Source organism: Aspergillus nidulans, chromosome VIII (genome assembly GCF_000011425.1).
Source record: "Aspergillus nidulans FGSC A4 chromosome VIII".
NCBI lineage: Eukaryota > Fungi > Ascomycota > Eurotiomycetes > Eurotiales > Aspergillaceae > Aspergillus > Aspergillus nidulans.
In genome coordinates this window covers 3,618,871-3,642,823 of record NC_066264.1, presented here as the reverse complement: position 1 = coordinate 3,642,823, position 23,953 = coordinate 3,618,871, and the positions used below count along the sequence as shown (strand labels likewise).

Sequence of the window (23,953 nt, the reverse complement as noted above, 5' to 3'; positions counted from 1 at the left end):
ATCCTGTAGAAGCAGAGCCAGACAAAATGAAGTCCACCATCACCCTCCTTTCGCTCGTACCCTCCACTCTCGCCGCCACTACGGGCTCTTTTAATATCCTCTCCTTCAACGTCGCTGGCCTCCCCGAGATCTTCAATAGCAATGACGTCCCTGGCGACAAGACTGAAAATACCGAGCTCATTGGCGAGCGCTTCGCAGAGTACAGCTACGACATCATCCACGTGCAAGAGGTCGATTAGTGCAATTCCTGTGTTATGACAAGATATGTATATTAACGAGTGACAGGACTTCAACTACCATGCCGCACTTTACTCGACCGACACTCATCCATATCGCACTTCCACCTCGGGCGGCGTCCCGTTCGGCTCAGGCCTGAATACGCTCTCCAACTACGACTGGATTGATTTCGAAAGGGTCAAATGGGATACCTGCTCCGATGCGAGCGGGTTCGACTGCTGGACACCAAAGGGGTTTACGGTGATGCGGGTGAAACTCGAGGACGGGGTCTATGTCGATTGCTATAATCTCCATGCGGACGCCGGGTAGCTATTCCTCGCCGATTCTTCTCTTGCCTAATGGGTTTGAAAGCGATGCTAACGGTTCTGGTAGATCGGAAGAGGAGGACGTCTCCATCCGTAGCGCAAACCTCCAGCAAGTCTCTGACTACATCTCCGCCAACTCAATTGGCAATGCGGTGCTCGTGTACGGCGACACCAATGCGCGGTATACCTCGTCCGGAGAGAACATCCGCACGTTCGAGACGCAAAATGGGATGGTGAACCCGTGGGTGGAGCTAGTTTTGGACGGGGTTGAGCCGACAGAAGGGACCGACGCGGTGGTCTGTGAGAATCCGACCACTACTCAAACATGCGAGACTGTCGATAAAATATTGTATGTTCTCCTTGGTATAGGTTGACGGGAGGCGATGCTAATGATGGGGATTTTGAACAGCTACCGCGGAAGTCCGGCACTGGCTCTGCAGGCGTTGTCATGGGCGTACGAGGATGAAAAGTTCCTGAATAACGGGTCGATCCTCTCAGACCATAACCCCATCACCAGCAGATTCACATGGACGAAGAGTGATTCTTTCCGATTGAGTAATCTCTACGGTGGGCCGCATGGGTATTAACACCTTACATCTCTTCTACCTCGCGACATGGTCCAGGACTGACAGCCGCCAGAACATGGTTCAATGACCTCCCATCCCTGTCGTCGACCACGAGGCTCTCCTCCATCTCGATATCTGGTGGCAACCGGCTCGATAGCCTCACTCTCACTTTTACGAACGGCACATCTGTCACCCATGGCGGGAGCGGTGGGACAGCGCAGTCACTTACCCTTGCTGATGAGGAGGTATGGACGACAACGAAACTCTGCCAGGGTAAGTACAATGATCATACGAGGATCTTTTATATACGTGTCACGACAGACCAGGGGAATGCGGTTGCGGTGGGCACAGAGACGAGCGAGTGTGTCACTTATGAAGCGGAAAGTGGATGGGGAGTCGTTGGGGCTTGGGGGAGAGCTGGTGATGAGGTTGATATGTTGGGGGTAGTTTATGGGGCTGTATAAAGGGAGAAATCAGATGAGATAGGTTTTGGTAGAAGATGTCTCGGATAAGTGGCTATGAAGGTAGCTTGAATAGCTCTTATGGCTCTGTATATGTGTATCCTGTGTCCCCTACAAACCGGTAATTCAGGCTTAAACCAACTCCATCCAATAGCCCTGTACCTGAGCTTTCCATGTAGCCGTCTCTAGCGGAGGATATATGTACAATCCCACCCCGTCAGGCCAGCTGTCCTAATCAGACCTTGATAAAACGACAGCAATAATCCAGCAGCAGGCGTCTTCCACTGTTCTGCCTCTGGTCTCGAGCTTCAAGAATTAGTCCAAGAAATGTCTTATGCAAACAAAAGAGCTTATTCCGATTCAATGCCAATTCAAAAACAGCCGGATGTATGAAGAATGTATGCTCTGCTCCCCCGATTAAAGAACTATTCGAGTCACAACACAACACCAATCACTGTTGCTTCACCAGCCACCATCCGGCCGCTACAATGCCACTCCCCCAAAGAACGGTCAAAATCCAACTGCCCACCCGGTCTCCGGTCGTGATATGCGGCAGCGCATCGGGCGTGTCATCGTTATATGTGTCCAAAAACTGCTCCTTCGCACCGGGGTTCGTATCGATAGTCTTGGCCACCACGTCAGTCAACAGCATGAGGTTCGCGGTGATCCCGCCCAGCGCCGCCTGCTGCACCTCCAGCCCCTGGATCCCGTCCCATGTTTCCTGGTACCAGCGTGAGCCACAGAGGTTGCTCTTCCCTTCCGATGATCCGTCACAGGAGCGCCCGATCGCCAGCGCGGACCCTTGCAGCTTCGGCGTGATCTTCTCACGGAGCTCAGGCACCATAATGGCAGCCATGGCCAACCACATCGAGCTCCACCCTTTGAAATTCAGCATATTCCTATCGCACGTCTGCAGCGGCTCGCAGGCCACGTCGGAGAAGATCGTGCCCGGGCCAATCGCGGTGGTGTACTTGGTTGGGAAGAAATGCTTAAAAACATGGTCGACGAGGCCCTCAGTGCGGTTGCGCCACTTCACATCTTTTGTAGCATTGTACATATATGCTGCGCCTGCAATGAACGTCCCGTAGTTGTAGCTCCACTGCATGCGGTCCGCATCCACGCAGTCGTTGGAGCCGGAGGTTGAGTCGGCGACGAACCACGTATTCGTGTCAATCAGCGGACTGGCTGCGGCCCAGTCCCAGATCTTCTCTGCCCAGTCAAAGTATGTCTGGTTGTTCGTGAACCGACCCAATCGGGCGGCCAGCTGAAACAGCCCGCCATTGGAGATCGAGTTGCGGAGCGTATACCCTGCTTGCCAGGGATGAATCTGCCAGGTGATGCCACCGTCGCACGCACGCTCGTCCCATCGATTGGCCTGCATGTTGAAGACGGCGCGCGCTAGCGAAGTCCAGGTGGGCTTGTTGCTGACTTCAGGGAAGCCGGTTTCTGAGGCCGTGATGGTAGCAAGGCCCCAGAACATTTGGTCATCGTTACCCTGTAGAAAATCAGTATCGAATCCAATTCATGCGAGAATCGTTTAGTCCTGCGCATAAGACGCAAAAGACGCAATGAAAGAGACAAGCATACCAGCCACTGACTGTAATTCGAGTCAAAGTAGTCGTAGTTCCGGCCCGCCTGGAACATCAGGTCATGCGAGACGACCGAGTTGTGCTCGTTATACCCAGAGACATGCCAGAACTGGATCATAGTCATGAACATCGCTCCCGCGACATACCAGGTATCGGTCAGTTTGCCGGGAATCCCCTCGGTCTGGTTGGCAAGGTAGTATTCCCACATGGGCCCAGTGATGGTCTTGCCGGCCTCCTTGAGGGAGTCTAGCGTGCGTCAATATTCACAGGGCCCATAGTTAAGGTTGGGATTCCATCCGCACTAACCTTTGGAAGTCACCTCGATAGGGATATCCGCTAGGACGTGCTGGAGCTGGCCTTGCAGCAGCAAGGCGGCCCCACCCAGGGACAGCAAAGAGCCCCAGCGCATTGTGTGGTGGCGGCACCCTGCAAGTTCTAGTATAGTACAATATGTAGCTTAGAGTCCGGAGTCTGTCTGGAGATAAACGGACAGTCGGGAAGAGCACCAATGCAGACGCAGGATGCGGACGGAGGACGATGGATGAAGAAAAGTCGCGCCTGATCGGGCCAAGGACCCCTAAACATAGCTGCAAATCACACCCTGAGATAGGTTCTTGGCACGCTTGCCAAGGCCTGCTCAGCCCCGGGTGGCTAACTCAAGCCAATGGGAGAAGCATATTTAATAGCACGCCAAGCCTCATTTCCGGATGGGGTTAGTAAGGGGCGTAAGTGATTGCTGAGTCAGTGGCCCCTGGTACGGTTGCGGAACAATGTTACTCCAGGTCACGGGATTCAATGCCCAAGGCAGTAATCCTGCACAATGTCGTCGTCGTCCTACCTTTATCCTCCAAGATCTATTATCTTACGCGCAAGACTTCTTTCATGATTCTGTGACGTCAAGCTGCCTCTTCTCGGCCTGATCGCGCACTAGTCATCGTTTGTTGTCCAGGTTTGCTCTCGACCGGGTTCGGAATGATCTCCTTTGTTTAGGGGATGGATTGTTTGGAATTACTACGAGTGGAATGGACTGCCTAGCCTATCGTGCCAAAGCTTACAACCTGGACAGAGTGATTACAGCCATGGAAGTGGGCGGTAGGACGATCGCGCGACCGCTAACATCTGCGATTATCTCTTGTCTTAAGGTTAGATCCGCGGTAGCTTGATGGGGGATGGCTTAATGCGTGTAACCAACGCGATGTTTTGGATTCAGCCACGGACCAGCCTCATGACAGAACCGTGTCTTAATAAAGACTATCATGAGCTTGGAGTCGGGAAAGATCTTTTTTCTTGAGCTCTTCGGAAACAGAGAGAGTACATTGAGGATACGTGGCGCGACTTCCTACTGGCCAATATCACTTTTCTGGTGCCTTGTCTGGCCCACGAGGTAACAACTACAAAGAGTTCAGAGTCCCTAGACGAGGCAGCAGTAATTCAGCCTTCACGTCTCTTTACATATTCACCTGTTGTACACCGATCGAGATTCGTCATGTCGGGGTCAAACGTCGGCTGCGCGCAGCAGCTTTCACGCCGACTGCTGGACAATATCCAATTTCCCAATGTCAACTGTTCTCTAGGTCTGACCGGCTGTCAGTCTAGTCGGCATCACAAGTTCGCTACCGCAAATTCCCAATGGCTACGTGCCATTTTTGTCGAACGCTGGCTCCATTCTTCTCAGGAACTCGAATCCCTGTCTCAGATGACACGCTCAACGCTGCTGACGGCCTCTTAGCTCCTCAACAGATTTTCCATTGCGCCAATCCTGCCTATCCCAAACAGGTGGAGGTGGACAAGTACACTAAACTAACACAAAAACCAGTGTTTATCTAACTTGGCCTTATAGTCAATCGTCCTGATAAAGTGCCTATACTAGGGCTTTGGCGACAATTGGACAATCCAGTGACGTATATCCTGTTCAGGCGTCGTAGAAACCCTTCAGGATCCCATATATGCCGTAATAAGGGACAACTTGGAGCCAGCATAAAAGACGTCTGGGAGCTCTCCACGCGCCCGCCCGAGCATGGGCCAGACGACATAACTTTCTTTCCCCTGCAACTCCACTAGAAAATGCCTGCAACTGGATTGGTCCTCAAGCGTCTACGCCGCGCTGCCTCCTCTTGTTGTGACAACAAGGTGCAGCTGCCGGAAGATCTCAGGCAGGGGATGCAGTCAGCTCACCGTTCTAAGGAGAGCAGTGGCACGTCGCGGATCCCAAAGGTTCCGGTGTGATCTCCTTGTGGTTCTCCTGACTAGGTCGCGTGTCTTACTTCGAGGTTGCGATGCCCAATTACATGCTTGCTTTGCTCCGTACCTTGTTTAGGTACGCAGTACGTAAGATAATACGTTCTATGCTTCACGTATCTTCTACAGGAAGTATTTTTGAACAGAGAACTGGGATCAATTTCTGTTTATATGTGGTGAGTAAAGTCATACCCATCTCGCGGGAGCAAAAAGATACTCCTGATTTTCCACTCGAGTCTCCATACATTTCCCAGGATGGTCCCAATCAATCATGCTAGGTGGAAGCTTTCCATCCTGGTGGCTCTAAACTTCTTTGTGTTCAAGATGCGGGTGACTGAGTGCATCGATTGTGTGAGTCGCCAGAGGGATGTCGGAGATACGCTTCGTCTTGTGGCCTTTCTTATCTCCGAGTCCGAGAGAAGACAGTGAGGGGAGACAGATCTCTCTACGAACGCAGCCGAGGTGCAGCAGAAGTTCTCCGTCAGATTTTGAGGGATTTTCACGGATCTAGAAGGTCGCTATTCCCTGCAGCTATGCTAGTCCTATTGTAATTATCCTTTTTCATGGTTTTGTTCCTTCTTTTGCCCGGATGCTTTCTCTTTCGTCACAACTGCCACTGTTCTGGTCTTTTCATTTTATAATCTCCTGTACTTTCCTGTTTCCCCTTCTCTGCCTGGGAGAATGTCAGTGCTTCTGCCTAGCCTAGCTAACGGTCTTAACATGGCAGCGCAGGGTATAGTCACGTGGATTGATCAGATAAGATAATGTCGGCCGGGCCGGCAGCGGATCGGCTCCACAAACCTAGACGGATAATGACTACTCCGGCTTACATACATATATATAGAGGCTACAAAATACACTGCCAGCGCCAATATCGGATTACTTTCAATTCAACTCATACAGCCGACTTGATCAACCATGGCTACCGCTCTTAAAAATATAATTGTCGTCGGGGGCTCCTATGTCGGAAAAACAACCGCCCAGGAGCTCGCTCGAGTTGTTCCCAATACACACCGGGTCCTCCTAATTGAGCCGCACAGCCATTTTCACCATCTTTTTGCTTTTGTACGCTCTTATTTCGCCTTCTTCCATATCTTACTGACGTAGACGAGCCCCGCTTCGCCATCCTCCCCGGTCATGAACATAAAGCATTCATTCCATACACCAGCCTGTTCAGCGCAGCCCGCAATCCCACCGACCACGCCGTCATCCAGGCTCGCGTCCTTTCCGTGCAGCCGCACCATGTAAACCTCGATCGCGAGTGGCAGGGTTTAGGCAAAATTCCGTTCGAGTACCTTGTTGTCGCGACGGGGACGCGCCTCTCTGAGCCGGCGGGTATGCGAGATAACGACAAAGCCTCATCAGTCGCCTATCTCCAGAAGCACCAGGAAGACATCAAGAATGCAAGCTCAATTCTAATAGCTGGTGGTGGCGCCGTGGGCGTTCAGATGGCAACGGACCTAAAGGAGTACTACCCAGCCAAAGAGGTCACTGTCGTGCAATCACGCCCGCACCTCATGCCGCAATATCACCCGCGGTTGCACGAGCTGATCAAAGAGCGGTTTGACGAGTTGGAGATCAAGTGAGTATTCAGCGCCTCTCTACGCACACGACATATCATTAACGTGATCATCAGGTTCATTACCGGCTCGCGTGTAAAAGTCCCACCGTCCGGCTTCCCACACACAACACCCTTCACTGTCCAGCTGACAGACGGCACGGTCCTCCCCTCACAATACGATTTTGTCATCCTAGCAACAGGCCAGACGCCCAATAACGATCTCCTCTCTGGCCTGCCCGCTTCATCGCCTTCTTCAGGACTTCTCAACCCCTCCAACGGGTTTGTCCGCATCCGCCCAACAATGCAGTTCGTCGACGAGAAATACCCACACCTCTTCGCAGTGGGCGACATCGCAGACACCGGGCTTCGCAAGGCCGCAAGGCCTGGTGCCGCACAGGCAGCGACAGTGGTCAAGAACATTCTGGCCATGATTGAGGGAAGGCAACCGATGGAGGAGTACCCGCGGGCGCCAGCGGGCATACATTTGACGTTGGGATTGGTATGTTCCCCGTCTGTAAGAAGCTTTATGTGATGTGCATATTAACGGAGGTAGAAATACAACGTCGTCTTCCGAAATCCTTTGGAGGCGGAGGGGCAGACTGAACCGACGATTATTAAGCGAGATGAGTATGTGAATTTTGACCCTGCCGTCTTGATTTTTTGTTTGCGAACTAACCAATTCAGTGGCCGAGAGGATATGGGTGTCGAGGCGTGGTGGGAAAGGCTCGGAGTGGCCGTGAACGAGCGCCAGCAGTATCACCTTTAGAGCATTGTAGACGTACATGCCATTATGTTGCAAGATAAGATGCCTACTTAGCATGCAAATATTTGAACTTTTGTGGCACGATATTACGATGCAACGGCCCTGGTAATTTCTGTTTCGACCGCGAATACCCGGTTGTGTTTGACATTGAGCGCTATATGCTGCAGAAGAACTGCTCTTATCGAGAACAATGGTGAGCTAGCAACTTGCTAGCTAGACAGATGAATAAAACACAGCCAATGCCAGTTTAACCCAAACTTGCTGGCTCTAGGCATGAGCTGGATTGGGTCCCTGACGTCTTCCTTGGACTGTTAGTGTTAGAATCGGCTATGAGTAGTCTCAGCCCTAACTCCATCCCTACTCTCCTCATTTGACTGACAGTAGAAGTCTCATAACAGACACTATATACTCTAGCCCATTGTAGAATCCATCACCTATCTATCAAAATAACGTCTACTAAACAGTAAAAGCTTCTTTTCAATTATTTATCCATAAAGGTCTATCCCAATCGCGCCATTTCTCTTTCTTTCTCTCTACCCAACAACATTCTCCTCAATAAGCCTACCCTCCTTATCCAGATAAAACCACTGCTCGAAGCGCTCCGGCTTTGCCTCAGCCGGACGCTCATCTGACACCGCTGGTAGATCAAAATGCGCGGTAGCATTGGACCTCGACACGAAGCTGACCGCAATATCTGGGCGGGAGGTCTGGTTGTAATTGATCTCGTTCGAGTCGACGGTCCCGCTGACCAGGTCTAGCCAGTAGCCGTGGCTTTGCTGCACGACGGATGCCGCAAAGGTCGCGTTGACGTAGGTGTTGTTGACGATAGGGATAAGAGAGTCGCCGCGCGCGACCTTGTAGGTGGTGAACCAGTTGCGGTACGAAGCGATCAGGCCGGGGCGGTACTTTTCGACATCTTTGAAGTCTGCTCGGAAACATGTCAGCATCAGTTTCGTTGTTCTTGGTAGTGGAGGTATATAAAAAAGGAATCCCCTCACCATCCACCAGTCCTGCAATCGGGTCCCTCACATCAATCCCTAGAACCTTCCAGTCCGTCTCGCCGCCATCATTCAGCGCCAGCGCGCCCAGAATCTTAACCTGCTTCACCTGCCCCGTAAAGCCCTGATCCTGGCCGATATCAAACAGATCGACGGGGTCATTATCTCCCGGCTCTTTGGTAAAGTCATGCTTGAAGTTAGGGCTCTCCCAGGTCTGCGGGATCGACCCGTACAAGAACGGGTAGGACTTGTGCGGCCAGACGCTCTCTACGTAGCGCGGGGAGCCATCGCGTTCGTCGTGAAAAATTGGATTGAGCGGCTCCGACCGGCGGATCTCGATCTTCCCGTCTGTATTACGAGGGATCTCAACGACGAAGTTGATGATTTGCCTGCTTGGTGGGTGTGGGTAGAGCGGGACGTCGTGCCAGAAGGAGATGGGTTGCTTGTTGTGTTCGAGCCAGATGCGCCAGTCCTGGGTTGTGTCAGAGTTATTCTATTTCAGTTTTCTTTATTTTTTATTGATTTTCCCGAGAATTGTTGGAGACTACACGTACCAGCGTGTTGCGGGCGCCAACGGTTCTTAGGCTGAGGGCGTTGTAGTCGAAAGGTAAGGTCGCATTGGCAGATGTCAAGGCAGGCAGTATAGCCAATATGGAGGCGCAAAGGGGAAGCTTGCTGAGCATGACCATGACGGCGGTGGACTTACACTGTAAGTAGGGATGAGGTAAATATGCAGTTTTGGGAGGATAGACGTGTTGTTTATACCTTACTCACTCGCCCTACGAATGGCGCAAGGATCGTCCATGACGCCACGCCAAGGTCCCTCCATCGAGGTCGTATATTCTGGAAGCTCGCAAATTGTTCGACATTCCTTCAGGTTGGATCCCAGGTCATAGCAGCCACGGTATAGACTCGCTGCTTGGCGTCTACAAGCCAAGCCGCTACGCCGGCAATTTAAAGATGGCGCACAAATCAGAGTGCTGCACTTTACAACGTGGCCAGGATCAGCCGGCCGTGCCATACTCAGTACTCATAGTCAGGTCATTGCTGTGAGACTGATCCCCACTAAAAGCACTAACATTATCTCTCGCTCTGCATCCTGGGGGCTGTTTGGATGGTTGGGCGGGATGACTGACAGCAATATGATCTATTTAGGATGGATCATGCATTATATCCTAGGCATGGGATGAATTAGGGCTATCGTGCCAATGATGAGTCTCTGTAAAGTGTGGCTGGAACTCGACATGTGGCTGGAACCCGAGAGCCTAGACAGCTATTATACTTAGGTACTTCTTCGGAGTAGTACTCCGTATGGAGACATCTTCAGCAGTCGAATCTTTGGATACGCATTCAGGAACGGGTTTGATGAGTACATTATGATACGCCTACTATTTACCGCCGTTCAAGGTCTAGTCGTCCTATTAATCCTCGCGCAACATCAAACTGTGCTTGACAGCTGGAAAGTATGCTAAGTTAAGGGTCAAGTGCTTGAAAGGATTAGTTGCTGCTGTGGGCGGCGTCTAGGCGTCTACGTAGTCTCGTCTGGTTCCAACTGGGTCAGATGGGCGACGGGGACGGAAGGCGGAGAAAAATCAAACGTAGAAAAGAAGAAGAAACAAGACAGGGAGTTAGATGAGGGCAAAAAGAAAGACAATGGCTAAGAAAAGGGGTTATATGGAAACATGCATCCACTAGACTTTTCTTTACACAATGCCCAGGTTCCCCATCGCAAGGCAGGGACAGGGCGGGCTGGAAATGAGAATGCAGAAAGGGAAGAGCAAGTACAAGACAAGACGAGATCATGGATAACAGGTCACTGCCGTTCTTCCGACTTGATGCCGCTCATCTCCTCATCTCCGTCATCACTCTCACTGCCACTCTCATCGTCCTGTTCGTATTCCTGCGCGGCGGTCTGTCCTTGAGGACGGCCTCTCAGGCAGGGGTTATTCGAAGTCTCATAGAAGAAGAGCCTCCCTTTCAACGCATGGTTCTCGCTCCGCAGGCTCTCGATATAGCTCAGGGCGCTGTCTATGATTGTCGCTTTCGGCGAGGTATACTGGCGGCGTGCAGAAGACGACGACGAGGAAGAAAAGGTAGTATTCCCTTTCCTCGACCCCGACGACGACGGCGATGACCGCGGCGAGGAGCAAGGCGAGCACGAGTACGGCTCGGTCCCCTTGTTGACGATGGTCTCCAGCAGATGAAACTTTCTGTTGAGGTTCTCGCGGTACCGCTTTTCAACAACATTATGGGATGCCCGTCGGTTCTGGTGCTTCAGCTTCTGGGTGCGTTCGCGCTCGAGATCACGCACGTTGAGGGACGGGGCTGAGCTTCGACGGGGACCTAGGTCCGCCCGTGGAGGAAATAAGTTGCTCTCTAGCCCTGGCTTTTCAAACGGGACGGTGCCGAAGGGATATAAGAGTGGCGGGCGCGGTTGGGGCCCGATCTGGAGGGGATTGGTATCAAACTTGAGGTCCGACACGGCGGTCGAGGCCTCTGGCTCTTCGGTGGAGGTGTCGGGGTAGGGTCGAAAGTGGAAATTAAGGAGGTCATTGTTCGGTAATGAGGACTGGCCTAGCATTAGTAAAGGGTACTCTTTCATACCGAGATACCGCGAAGGGGAAAGAGGAGGGAGAGGAGGGGGACAGCTTACATCGGGGAATGTCCCGTCAAAGCCAAGGAGCTCATAAGGGCTCTCGATAGCATCTGCTGGCGGTGCACTGCCCACAAAAGAAAACAACGACATGGCGCCCTGTGAAGACGGCGGCCAGCAGTCAACAGTCCCTGGGAAGGCCGAGACGGCCGGTTTGGTGATGGGTTGCGGAGGGCCCCTGGGGACCTGCTGGAGGGGATAGGCTGTAGGATCGGCGTTGGCAGGTAATGGAGCAGGGAAGGACGAGGTCGTAGCCTGAGTCATCTCGGGTTTAGTCTAGAAAATCATGGAGAGGCGAGTGTGGCCACGGTGAAAACAGGCTATAGAAGGAGAATGCTCGTTGATCGCTGCCTGTGCTAGCATCTTCATAGCTGTCCCGGCCCAGATATAAGTACGCCATAAAACACCAAAACCAGGAAACATGACCTAAATTGAGAGCATATTATTGAAATAATCACTGGCTGGATATTTCGGAGGTTGCCGAATGGGTTATAGTTCGGCCAATATAGCGGTCATAGTGTTTTAATAGCAATCGACGGGGCGCTGCGGTGGACTGGGCGGTTGTAGGGGAGGAAGGGCGGTCTCTTTGCGTAAGCCGCGGTCTATGAAAAGCTTAACAGAGCTTTTAAGACTGGAATGTACCATCAGTGGTGGGAAGGATAAGCCGGTCAGTGAAGATGTTGCATCCTCATCTATGGCAACGGGCTCGGAGCCGGCCAGGTCCAGAACTAATAGGCTGGAAGCCATCAGAGTTTGGCAATGACCTCCGAGTCAAGCCTTGAGGAGATGACTTGTCGAGAGCTGGGCAATTTGGCTGCCGTCACAGCTGTCACCGGATTGACAGGCCGGGAAACATGGAACCTCGCTGGACGGCGATGGCGTTTCTGGTACCTTTCTAGCACCTTCGCGGATGCGAGCTCCTTCCTGGCCAGGTATAAGACAGACTACAGAAGGTATAGTGGTGAGCTTATGGTTTCTTTCACATGTGCGCCAAGGCAGTTTGCACAATGCTCATTCCTCAACGAGATTGCCAGTCCAGGCCGTCTGAGTTAGACGGCTTGCTGGATGAGGATGAGAGCCAGCTGAGACAGCACCATTCCCTACCTCGATCTCTGACGCACAGCGAGGTCAAGGAGCTCTCGTCAGCGCCCGGGATCGACGCCTTGACGCCGAGAGGCGACTCGAGACACTCAAAGACCGTACGATTTGCCTTGGGCAGCAAGTCCATCCAGTATTTCAATCCCACCGAAAGACCTTCCCTGGTGCAGAAATGTAAGCCCGCTCGATTTATGGGAACGGGCTTCGTCCGCTGACGATGCAGTACCGTCCTATGTCGACGAGCTACCTTTAGATAATAGTCATCATTGCTAGGCGAGTGATGGAGAATTGGTTGATATGGGGCGTGCTGCAAGCAGTGTATTTTCCCTGCATTATCAGGTAATCCAGTGACCTTAGTATTCTTCCTTTTTCCTTTTCTTTTTTCTTTTCCTTTTTTTTTTTTCTTTCTCTTTTTCCTCTTAGCGCAGGGCAAAAAAAGCATGTACTTGGATGGCGAATCGACGTCACCATTCTTTCTTTTGCGCCTGCGGGAAGGTCAAACGGGCAATTCCTTTTGAACTCCTCTGACCCAAGGATTGTGATTGCGAGTAATTCCGGCCAGCGTCTGGTTCAGCCGCAGAAGGCTCTTATTCAGCCACTTCGAATAGACGTCCCTCTGGTACGGCAGTCCGGCCGACGAGGTGCATCTCGCCTCCTCGTACCACGAAGCTAAAGAGAAAAAGCCCGGCGCCCTACATGATTGGATCGATATCGCCGAGAAGGTGCTCTACCTTTATCCTTCATCTCGACATCGAGACTTTTGCGGGCCAGCGCACCCTAGGGGGAGACGGCCGTCGCCATTTCTGTCCCCAAGCACGCTGTAGACAAGAGCCAGAATCAAGAGCGACGGTTAGAGAGGCGTATATGTACTCAGTCCTAACTATTCGACTAAGGGTCTCTCCATTTGGCTCAGCGACAATCCTTGAGTGATGTATAATCATTGCACTGGGGCGTTTCCACCAAGCAGTCAGCGAGACCAGGAGTTTGTGCATTAAGATGTATTTGTGCATCAATGAAGCCGTGATTAGTCCTCGCTCTTCGCCCCAAATGCCTGTATCGCCTCCGTGCAATGTGCAACTGTCCACCTGCTTCGATCTCGCCATCTGCATTCCACTCCATACACCAGTACACTCCCCGCATCTAAACCCATCCCAGCTGTAGCCCAGCTCCAGCTCAGCTCATCAACAGACCGGCCCCACTATGATAACGGCGTCCCGAGAGGTTACACTTGAAGGCTGCACCGTTGACAGCCCGGGCTCCTGTTCCGGTCTGTATCTTGGTTGTCCTCGTGACGTATCCCAGGCACGATAACCATATGGTCTATGGTCTCCAGCGTGCTCTTCCAGGGAACGAGTGCCCGGAACACGAAAGCTCCGGTGGCGCTGCATAATCCAGCCCCGATCTGTCACCAAAACCGTATCTGAAGAAGGCCGACTGATCAAGAACGGCTGCGTATTCCGCAGCTCGATATGGTCTTTGAAGGAGGGTGTCCGTTTCCATGACCGAGGAACACCATTTTTGCACCTTACATTGTCTGCGCATCATTGATTTCGCAAGTTGATGGACCGAGAGCCGGAAGGTAGTTCTGGGACCATACCAGTCCGCCACTTTGGACACTATCAAGAAACGGAGCACTATTTACCTCTTATGGATGTTCTCGGCCGAGAGAACATGCCCGACATAGTGCACCTCACACCATACAGCGCATCTTCAACAGCATCAAGAGACAAGACGGTCAGCGCGCTCGTGGCGTATCAGACATTGAAATCATGACGAGGAGAGAATGAGTGATTTTCGTAACCGGCCGACCTCCTGCTCTTCGCGGCGACTATGGCCCAAGCCCAGCGGTCCCTACTCAGCGTGGCTCCCTCCTCAACCACCTAAAGAGACGGGCCGCACAGCCGCAACTAGACAAATCCAGTGCACTCATCCCAGCTAGTTAGCGGACTCTACTACCGAGCTCAGAAGGCATAAAAGATCCCAGAAATTCGCAGGTGTTGCTCTATTCTATCGTATTGTATATATTCACTGATCTATATATCACTCTATTCAAATACACTTCAAATACACTTCAAATACACGGTGTGCTGTGCCTACAACTTCGCCCGATACCGTGCATACTCTGGCGCAAGGATCTGTTTTCCCTGATCCAGGGTCCCAACACGATCTCTCAATGCCCTCTTGAGTATTTTCCCGGACGCGCTCTTTGGGATCTGGTCGATCCAGATCACGCCCCCTCGCAGGTGCTTATAATGCACCACCTTCCCTCTCAGGTACGCCATAACCGACAGCGCCGCAGTCTCGCGCTCCCGCTCCGCCATACTCTCCTTTGCTACCAGGTAAGCCAACGGTACTTCTGAGTGCATCTCCCCATTCCAGACCCCAATCACAGCAACGTCTCGAACAGCCGGATGCTCAATTAGGATATCCTCCAGCTCCGTCGGTGCAATCTGGAATCCCTTAAATTTGATCATGTCCTTGGCGCGGTCGGTGATGTGCAGATTCCCCATCGCGTCTTCGTACCCAATATCGCCGGTCTTGAACCACTTGCTTGCAGTCAAGCAGGCGTCTGTGGAGGCGCGGTCGTTCATGTATCCGGTGAAAACTGTCGGACCGCGGATCCAGAGCTCGCCTTCTTCTTCTTTGACGGCGGCCTTCTTGGACGGGTCGTTGTTGAGAACGATCCTGGCTTCAAGGCCCGGGAGGACGGCGCCGTTGGAGCCGATGGCCGTGTTCCAACTGTCCCAGCGCTGGTGGAGTCAGTATATAATAGATTCAGACTGGGCGAGGCAGGGGGCTCGGATGGACGGGCTAACCTGGATGTGTGAGACGGAGGTTGTCTCAGAGAGCCCGTACGCCTGTCGGATGGGAACCTTCCAGCGGTCGTAGGTTTCTCGAATGAGGGCTTCGCCGAGAGGTGCTCCGCCGGAAGTGAGCATACGTAGCGAAGATAGATCTCGTTTATCGATAGAGGGATTCTTTGCTAGATGGAGGACAATTGGCGGGGCTACATAGGCGTGCGCGATGGAGTGTTCCCGGATGAGCTTGCAGAATCTCTGCAGGTCAAACTTGTCCATGAAGACCGTTGTTGTGCCGAGCCAGACCGGCAGGTGTACGAGGCAGATCAGGCCTAGGGGATCAGTACTTGTGCGACTTGGTCCAGATGGGCTCGTACCGTATATGTGATACGTCGGGAGGACGGCCAATGTCCGGTCCTTCTTCCAGTGGACATGGGGGCTCTCTATCGCCGCCTGGAGCACGACAGCTGCGACAACGTTCCGGTGCGAAACCATGACACCTGGATGGCAACGGTCAGTAGTCGATCACCAGGACAGCCTCAGGAACTGTATCTAATAGGATGTCTCCACCTTTAGGAAGCCCCGTAGTTCCAGACGAGTAAACCAAGAATGCAATATCATCAGGCTCGATATGAACAGGCCCAACAGGCTCCGAGGGTACAGAGCTCATAAACTGGACAGTTGTCGTCGCCGCGCCGCCCGGGTTCGTTGCGCCCAACACCAAGACCCGCTCACTGGCAAGACCAGCCCGCTTGGCTGCTTTTAACGCCGTGCCTAAACAGCTCGGGTGAACCACCATTCCTTTCGCCTGGCTGCGCTCCAACTGCAGCTGAAGCTCGCGTGCAGAGAGACTCGGGTTCACTGGCGCAACAATGCCGCCTGTATAATGGCACCCCCAAGTGACACCCGGTGTCTCGATGCAATTGGGAGACATCAGAGCCAGCACATCGCCCTTCTTGAAACCCCATTTCTTCTTCATAGCACTGCCGAATCTTGCCGACTGTGTGCGGAGATCGTTGTACGTATATGAAGCTTTTGATGCGCCATCCTGGAATATTACTTGTGAGTGTTAGTAGGAACACAAATGCCGTATGTGATGAAACGGGGAAGATACCGTGACTCTCTGGAAAGGAGGGGTCCTGGCGCTCGAAGAGGAGCTGCCAGACGCCGACTTGAGGGTTTGGTGTCTGCTGCATGGTGCTCGATGACAAAATCGAAGTGTCTGGCAGTTCATCGTGCTGGGCTTAAGTGTTGAATGAAAGGAGAAAGTACTTGGAGAACTTCCCCGCATCCAGTATCCCACTCTCGGTTGCTTGCTCAAAGCCGAGGAACTGTCGTCCTCCACCCACACTAACAGATTCTTGGAGGCTATCAAGTCTTATTTTCCTTTTTTTAAACTGACTAATCAGTCTCAAAACTTACTAGAGTCATTGAAACCCAGGTACCTGTGGCCATGCATTGCTTACTAGAATGTACTAATAGTTTGCCTATATGCACCAGACCCTGCATGTCGATCATCACCTGACATGGCTTCTTTGCGGAGAATCTGGAGAATTAACACTCAACTTTCCTCAACTTCTTCACTTTCCTCGAGCTACCTTCGATTCATTTGATCATGAAATGGCTCACTCCCAATGGAGTGCCCGACTGGCCCCTGCCCAAAACCTATCTAAGAGGCTTGATGTTTCGAAGTGACCAGATTTACGAGAACGACAGATGAACGGACTTTGTATCCAACTCATTCTCGTATGTTTGCCTATAACTCAGCAATGTTCACCGCTCACCATTGGACAAGGCCAAAGCAGTATACGCATTAGGTATCCGCCGGATTCACTGGAAATGACAGTCGGGGACCGCAGCAATCCTCTCCGACCAGCAGCTTAAGTGCCTTCCTAAGGTCGACTTGCCTGATTGTGGATACGGAGTTTTTGGCAGATCTTTAGCACAAACTCATTTCTATACGGTAGTCTTAACTGCTGATTAGCCGATCGCGATTTAACCTTTGAAGCTCTTGGTGCCATGAGGAGGAGATCAGGGACCCTCGAGCAGCGATCTTTGCAACCAAAGACACCAGTCAGGTGTTTCACGGATTCCCGAGCACTGGTGCTCGAAGTCTACCGACTCTATCACAAAGGATTCGGTGCTGATTGCTCTGGCCAAAGTAATGCCGCCAATGCTTGGATTCGCGTCATCTCGGTCATAAGCGGTGGAGTATACCTAGATTTGGCGGAAGTGCATCACAGTTCGTTTCCTTACCTGATTTACATACTCTTCATTATCAACAAGAATGCAGCGCCGACTTCTTTATCTGGGGATTTCTTCGCTTTTAACGCAAGCCGATCAAGTCTCTTTTCACATATTGGCGAGCTAGCGCTTGCCGCATTTTAACACAGGCGTTCTCCGTATCAGACATGGCCGTTGCTCTGGGCTTCTCTACCATCAAGCATACTGGCTTCCAAAATTTTCTGACCAGATCTGCTCCTGGTATGTCTCCACATATGTAGCCCTATGATTTCGCTAATCGAATACGGTTGAGATATAGGATCGATCGCAGGAGGACTATCTTGACTGCAGAATCACATCCAGTCAAGATGAGTGTCGATGAGGACCAAGTTTGGCTTTAGCGCAGCCCTAGAAGTTAGATGGAGAAGATCATGTCAGCAGAGCCGGGCTTATCTGACGCAATATGCCAGCGTATGTCGCGGGTGGGTGGATTCGAGCTGTCAAACAAACGGCCCTGATAAGACTGATACCGTCTATCAGGGCTATCTGCCTCCCGCGGAAGTGGTCCAGGCGTTGAGATCGTCGTCCTCCTGGGCAGCCAATAAGAGCGTCCACGTTTATCTTTTACCATGTCAGCCCTTACATCCTCATCCCCTTGGCTTCGTCTATCTATAAGATGATTCGGCCTCGCAGGCTCTGCTACGCCGCGGAGTTCTTCTGCCCGTTCCACAGAGCTTATCAGGTTGATCAAGCTCTTGCATAGATTGAATCTTCCTTCCTGCTTCGACAATGCATCAAACTACCCGGCCTGGACCACGTTCTTCCTGTGCACATGGACGCCATGAAATGGCAATCGGTCTGCAGCAGCGAACGCAGCTTCGCGAAAGATTGACCGTTGTAGTGACAACTATTTCTCGGCAGAGATCGGACAACTGCAATATATCCTTCTTCCGCGGGCTCCGACTTCTTTTCACAACTCCAGCTTGCTTGGCGAGTGAATATTTCCTAGGACATGGAACTGAAGATGAACTCTGACGCCACTGGCGAGCCCAGAGTGCATCAATTTGGGACGGGTAATTGATATAAAGACCTCTGGTCTCCACTGCTGTCCACTTGCTCTCCATCAGCACCAACACCATCTCCACGAATATCTGAAGCAATGAAACCCACCCAAGTGCTTCGCCTGGCGGTTGCCGCCCCGGACGTGAATCCCCAAACGCGAAAGGCCCGGTCAATCCCGGTTCTCAACCCTTTTGATCTTTATGGAAGGGTCTTCTTTTTCTCATGGATCGGATTCCTGGTTGCATTCCTCTCCTGGTATGCGTTTCCGCCTTTGGTAAGTAGATCTTCGACGTTGTAGATCTGATGCTAACGTTCCTAGCTGAGCGTCACTATCAAGAAAGACCTGCACATGTCTCAGGACGATGTTGCCAATTCCAATATAGTTGCCCTCCTGGGAACGTACGTCTCCCCGACCCATTGTCAGACGTAGCTAAGAGTTAGTTTCGTGATGCGGTTCATTGCTGGTCCGCTGTGTGATCGTTTCGGCCCTCGGCTGGTTTTTGTCGGACTGTTGATTTGCGGTGCTGTTCCCACGGCCATGGCGGGCCTTGTCACAACTCCTCAAGGTTTGATTGCTTTGCGATTCTTCGTGGGCATTCTCGGCGCAACCTTTGTCCCGTGCCAGGTATGGTGCACGGGATTCTTCGACAAGAACATTGTTGGTACTGCCAACTCCTTGGCGGGGGGTTTTGGCAATGCAGGCGGCGGCATCACCTAGTAAGACTTCCAGCACATTACAGGGAAGACAGCACACTCACAAAAAACTAGTTTTGTCATGCCGGCTATCTACGACTCCTTCGTCCACGACCGCGGCCTAACCCCGCACAAAGCCTGGCGAGTCTCCTACATCGTCCCTTTCATCATCATTGTCTCCATCGCCTTAGCCATGCTCTTCACCTGTCCTGACACACCCACGGGCAAATGGGCGGACCGCGAGAAAACCAGCGGGCAAAGCATTGTCGACCTCAGTTCAACGCCCAATGCATCCAGCGCCAACAGTATCAACATCTCCAGCGACGAGAAAAAGGCTGTCCATCCAGAAGTCACCGATTCAGAGGCTCAAGTCCATGTGCGCGCGGGACAGATTGAGAGTTCCGACGCTGTGATCGAAGCCCCCACGATAAAACGCTACCTCTCCATCGCACTAGACCCGTCCGCCCTTGCCGTCGCAGTTCCTTACGCCTGCTCCTTCGGTGCCGAACTTGCCATCAACTCTATCCTAGGCGCGTACTATCTCCTCAACTTCCCTCTTCTTGGGCAGACCCAATCGGGCCGCTGGGCGTCCATGTTCGGCCTCGTCAATGTTGTCTTCAGACCCATGGGTGGGTTCATCGCGGATTTGATCTACGCGCGAACAAACTCCGTATGGGCCAAAAAGATGTGGCTTGTCGTGTTGGGGCTCGCTATGTCCGGCATGGCCATTCTAATCGGCTTCCTAGATCCGCATCGGGAAAGCGTCATGTTTGGTCTTGTCGTACTTATGGCGTTTTTCATTGCAGCGAGTAATGGGGCGAATTTCGCAATTGTCCCGCACGTGCATCCGTCCGCTAATGGTATGACATTCGCCCCTGTGTCAACTCACTTCGTTTGACTAACAGAGCGCACAGGAATCGTCTCCGGTATTGTCGGTGGGATGGGCAACTTCGGCGGCATTATCTTCGCCATTGTCTTTCGGTACAATGGAACGCAGTATCACCGTTCGCTGTGGATTATCGGGTTCATTATCCTTGGCTGCACCCTGTTCTTTAGCTGGGTTAGACCTGTTCCTAAACAGAACCACTAGACGCCATCTTCAAGTTTCGCGTATTATCCTAATTGGCTGCAGTTACAATGCTACTCAAAATTTGAGAGAAATGTGTGAGCAGGTTTTCTCTCTTGTTCCGGGTGTATTGCCAGCGTCATCTCAAACTTTGTCCCCCTGCTTATTAAACACATCACCGAGAGAATTCGTATATCTACCTTGACAATATCCCCATCTGGTCGCTCGGCTCAGACTCGGGCATTCAATGACAGATATCGATGAAACAAGGGCCTAGGACCACAGGTGCTGGTTTTGCTATACGCATATTGATTTCTCAGTACAATTAAGAGCTTTATTTAGACTTGTTGAACATCTGTCCACTGCTGGGCTAAATGTGTATGTAGATATCCCTGTCAGGTTGGGGTCGGAGTGAGAGAGCTAGGGCTCAGTTCAGACCGACTGTTGATGATGGCTATCACTGGCACAAGGGAATTTTGATTGAACTTTGTATGCATGATTCCACTTTTCGCTATATGGTCCTTACATACTAGGTGGGTTGCATGATGGTTACAGGTACGACGTCGTCGCCTTGAGGGGTTTAGCGGCTCTACAGGAGAATTACGATTATATGCGGAATTCTGAACGGAAATATTGCTATCTCAAATGGAAGACAAGCATGCGTAATGTAGGCGTCTTCTAGAGATCATTCTCAGGTGGCTGCGCTGCTGTGGCGAATTAGGGCTTGACCTCAGGCTGACCTGACAAATATGTACACCCTTTTCTTCCACAGCTCAGCAGTCCGTCAAGATCATCGCTTCTAGAACGTCCATCTGAAATCATCCTGCATATCCCTCATTGTCTCATCCGATATTCATCGCCAATCAATAGCAGTTCTCGCCTTCATGATGTTTTTGTCTCTTGATATCATATCTCGGTCATTCATGACATCATACGACTATCAGGTACACACCTCTATACATATAAATCACCATCCTGCCTCAATGGAATACATTAAATCATAATTTCTATTAAAGTGTCTATAATATTATCACGTTAACCAAGTTAAAATATTATCAATATGTCTTCCCCTCACCAAGGCGGCTCTCTCTCCGACATGGCGCCAAGCGGCACCAGGATTCCTAACGATGCAGGCCGCATGAACACCATCCCATCCGTCCCACGCGACGATCAAAAAGCCGAAGATGACTCCTTTGATTATGCGGGACAGGGTCAGCCGTCTCTCGCCTTTGCCGCAGATAATTACACCGATCTTCCGCGGAGTACGAAAGATATGGGCTTTACCGGTGAAGTCATGACGGGCACTGGGAACACGTTACCAGCCCAGGCTGAGAACGCAGGTAATGAAATTGGCGCCAATTGGCCAGGTGCTAAAGGCCAGACAAGAAGTTTAAAGAGGTCGAATAAGAACAGGGGGGGTTTTGACATTCAGGCCGGAGAAGATGAGGATGCAGGGCAGTATATTGGGGAGCATGAAGGAAGGAATGTGGGAGATTATTAAATGAACATATCACTTTATTGGGGATAGTGTATGATAAAGATACTGTATTTTTATATGAAGTTCGATAAATTGATTCCGCCGATTTAACATTGTCAACTCCTACTATATGGTAGGTCTGCAGCACAGACAACCAACCCCCTATCGAAGAAATATTTTGTAAATCGATATAAAATTCTATTTAGCGAAAACACGAGTTTCACCAATCTCGGGCTCTATACACCCAGATGCATTATCCCTAGTGAACGTTGTGGCAATTCCATTTCATGCACAAAACAATTAACCCAAGGCTACTTACTCGTTTTCCTTGCGCTTTCTAGTACCTGAGAAAACATCCACTGCTTTCAGTAGCTTGTTCAGATCTTGGATAGAGTATAGTGATCCTTAAAACTCTGAGAAATAATTGGTCGTATTAAACGGGTCTGGCCACTGCTGCATAATACGGGTATGAGTCACACAGCATGCTACATGGCATATAAGCTTCCTCAACCGTATCTTGTCATTTTGATTTGATTTCATTGTCAGTATACCTTCAAGAAACTGAAAATGTCCCAATATGACTACCACCTTATTGGTACAAACACCCGCTACTCCAGTACGTCCGCCTCCCCCTCCCCAAGGATCCTGCCCTTACGCCGAACGAAACTGACATGAACAGGCTGGACGGCCCGAGTTGAAACGGTCCTGGAGTACTTCCAAATCCCGTACACGAATGAGATCCTCCCTCTCGATCAGGTGCCACACCTTTTTCCCGTCTTCACTCCCCAAGTAGCCCTAAACTCAGGTATACCTAGGCCCGCACCTGTTCCCCTAGCGCCAAATTCCCCCTCCTACGATGTCACTCTCTCTGTATCACCATTAACGACTCCCTCGCCATCGTCGAGTTTCTTGCCGACCGGAATCCGCATCTGCACCTATGGCCCTCCGATCCAGCTCTCCGCGCCCTCGCCCGCAGCGCAACGGCCGAAATGCACTCTGGCTTCATGACGCTGCGGAGTACGTTTCATACGAACTTCATCGCAAAATATACAGGTAATATCCCTGTATCAGAGGATGCGAAGAGGGAGATTAAACGGGTCCTGACGATATGGGATAACGCGCGCCGGGTTACGAAAGAGCGCGTAGCGCAAGACCAGGATGAAGGGTTTCTGTTTGGGAAATTCAGTATTGCCGATGCATGGTTTTGGCCCGTGTTATGGGTAGGTAATTCCTGTGCTATGATTTTCCGTCTATTGCTTTGTTCATGGCTGCAAGGTTGCTAAGCGTGGCTATAGCGTTTTCGCACATATAACCTTCCCCTCGACAACGTGACTCCCGAAGCCCTAGAGTGGATGGAGAAGATGTGGAGTGACCCCCTGGTCAAAAAGCTAGTTTACGGATTTTACCGACAGGCTGAGGATCCGAAAACACGAATCGAGAAGTATGAGGGTCTTTTTGCGGAGGAAGGTGTTGTATATGAGACTTTCCCGGAGGATTGGGTGTTTACCGTCTCGACTGGCGCTTAGGGTAAACGAGTAGGTTGCTTTGTCAGGTCAGAACATGAAAGGAGGTAGTGAGTCATGTTCTTCATTTGCCAGTTTTGTTCGGCTAGAGGCCAAGTCCAGCGCTATCCCGTCGCCCTTAGTCTAAAGAAATCTAGACGGAAACGATCAGCAGGGGCCGAATCTGCTTCGGTAGGAGATGTGACCAGGGCCGAACCTGAGCCCCCTAATGTCTGCAGGACGGAGAGAATGTCTATAGTAAACAGCACAACAACGGCTGTGTCGCAACGGATCTGCGAAGTGACAGGGTGGCAGAAGCTGGAAGCTCCTGCATATAGCGACCACAGCCCCATCCTGCAATATTGACGATCGCCCTGACTGACCGTTCAGATCGCGTGCAGCTCCCCTAGCTTGCCAATGCGGCCCACTAAGATTGGGGCCAGAGGGCTGGCTGGACCCATTCTGCGGCTGAGAAGGAGGGTCTGAAACTTGAGACGCCCGAAGCAGAACGCGAATACAGTTATTTGCTACGACCTGGACATCCTTCTAGTGCTGGTCAATTGGTAATAACTTAAAAGAAGGCAAACACCCTCAGGAGTCCCATCCCGACATCCAACATCCGCATCCATCTTCTCACCAGCACTGACCCTGAAGCCCAAGTCA

At 51.5% G+C, this 23,953-nt stretch overlaps 10 protein-coding genes across 10 annotated transcripts, besides 1 other annotated feature; 6 read left to right on the top strand and 4 right to left on the bottom strand.

Moving 5' to 3' along the window:
- Positions 1 to 23,953: part of a sequence feature (contig 1.7 1..773302(-1)) that runs on past both edges of the window.
- On the top strand, positions 27 to 1,572 carry ANIA_00392 (endonuclease/exonuclease/phosphatase family protein; the record flags this gene model as incomplete). The annotated part of the gene is made up of 6 exons (XM_652904.1): positions 27 to 230; positions 286 to 542; positions 610 to 891; positions 952 to 1,109; positions 1,166 to 1,381; positions 1,430 to 1,572. 6 exons carry the CDS (start codon positions 27 to 29, stop codon positions 1,570 to 1,572), a joined length of 1,260 nt encoding a protein of 419 aa, XP_657996.1.
- ANIA_00393 (putative mannan endo-1,6-alpha-mannosidase dfgC) lies at positions 2,021 to 3,672 on the bottom strand (the record flags this gene model as incomplete). The annotated part of the gene is made up of 3 exons (XM_652905.2): positions 3,465 to 3,672; positions 3,157 to 3,404; positions 2,021 to 3,064 (listed from the first exon to the last, which is right to left on the bottom strand). Exons 1-3 carry the CDS (start codon positions 3,565 to 3,567, stop codon positions 2,021 to 2,023), a joined length of 1,395 nt encoding a protein of 464 aa, XP_657997.1. The 5' UTR covers positions 3,568 to 3,672.
- Positions 6,315 to 7,723, top strand: ANIA_00394 (uncharacterized protein; the record flags this gene model as incomplete). The annotated part of the gene is made up of 5 exons (XM_652906.1): positions 6,315 to 6,461; positions 6,509 to 6,978; positions 7,033 to 7,456; positions 7,511 to 7,584; positions 7,642 to 7,723. The coding sequence occupies 5 exons, from the start codon at positions 6,315 to 6,317 to the stop codon at positions 7,721 to 7,723; spliced, it is 1,197 nt and encodes a 398-aa protein (XP_657998.1).
- On the bottom strand, positions 8,254 to 9,407 carry ANIA_00395 (inorganic diphosphatase ippB; the record flags this gene model as incomplete). The annotated part of the gene is made up of 3 exons (XM_652907.1): positions 8,254 to 8,645; positions 8,719 to 9,190; positions 9,273 to 9,407. The coding sequence occupies 3 exons, from the start codon at positions 9,405 to 9,407 to the stop codon at positions 8,254 to 8,256; spliced, it is 999 nt and encodes a 332-aa protein (XP_657999.1).
- ANIA_00396 (uncharacterized protein) lies at positions 10,532 to 11,635 on the bottom strand (the record flags this gene model as incomplete). The annotated part of the gene is made up of 2 exons (XM_652908.1): positions 10,532 to 11,287; positions 11,372 to 11,635. The coding sequence occupies 2 exons, from the start codon at positions 11,633 to 11,635 to the stop codon at positions 10,532 to 10,534; spliced, it is 1,020 nt and encodes a 339-aa protein (XP_658000.1).
- Positions 12,379 to 12,812, top strand: ANIA_00397 (uncharacterized protein; the record flags this gene model as incomplete). The annotated part of the gene is made up of 2 exons (XM_652909.1): positions 12,379 to 12,643; positions 12,730 to 12,812. 2 exons carry the CDS (start codon positions 12,379 to 12,381, stop codon positions 12,810 to 12,812), a joined length of 348 nt encoding a protein of 115 aa, XP_658001.1.
- On the bottom strand, positions 14,508 to 16,477 carry ANIA_00398 (acyl--CoA ligase). The gene is made up of 4 exons (XM_050610952.1): positions 16,382 to 16,477; positions 15,838 to 16,326; positions 15,286 to 15,767; positions 14,508 to 15,219 (listed from the first exon to the last, which is right to left on the bottom strand). Exons 1-4 carry the CDS (start codon positions 16,461 to 16,463, stop codon positions 14,563 to 14,565), a joined length of 1,710 nt encoding a protein of 569 aa, XP_050469232.1. The 5' UTR covers positions 16,464 to 16,477; the 3' UTR covers positions 14,508 to 14,562.
- On the top strand, positions 18,650 to 20,335 carry ANIA_00399 (protein nrtB; the record flags this gene model as incomplete). The annotated part of the gene is made up of 5 exons (XM_652911.1): positions 18,650 to 18,826; positions 18,872 to 18,951; positions 18,994 to 19,269; positions 19,321 to 20,105; positions 20,160 to 20,335. 5 exons carry the CDS (start codon positions 18,650 to 18,652, stop codon positions 20,333 to 20,335), a joined length of 1,494 nt encoding a protein of 497 aa, XP_658003.1.
- On the top strand, positions 21,347 to 21,847 carry ANIA_00400 (uncharacterized protein). Its single transcript, XM_652912.2, has one exon. The coding sequence runs from the start codon at positions 21,372 to 21,374 to the stop codon at positions 21,810 to 21,812; it is 441 nt and encodes a 146-aa protein (XP_658004.1). The 5' UTR covers positions 21,347 to 21,371; the 3' UTR covers positions 21,813 to 21,847.
- On the top strand, positions 22,350 to 23,811 carry ANIA_00401 (uncharacterized protein). Its single transcript, XM_050610951.1, has 5 exons — positions 22,350 to 22,404; positions 22,468 to 22,544; positions 22,604 to 22,841; positions 22,926 to 23,008; positions 23,084 to 23,811. The coding sequence occupies exons 1-5, from the start codon at positions 22,356 to 22,358 to the stop codon at positions 23,312 to 23,314; spliced, it is 678 nt and encodes a 225-aa protein (XP_050469231.1). The 5' UTR covers positions 22,350 to 22,355; the 3' UTR covers positions 23,315 to 23,811.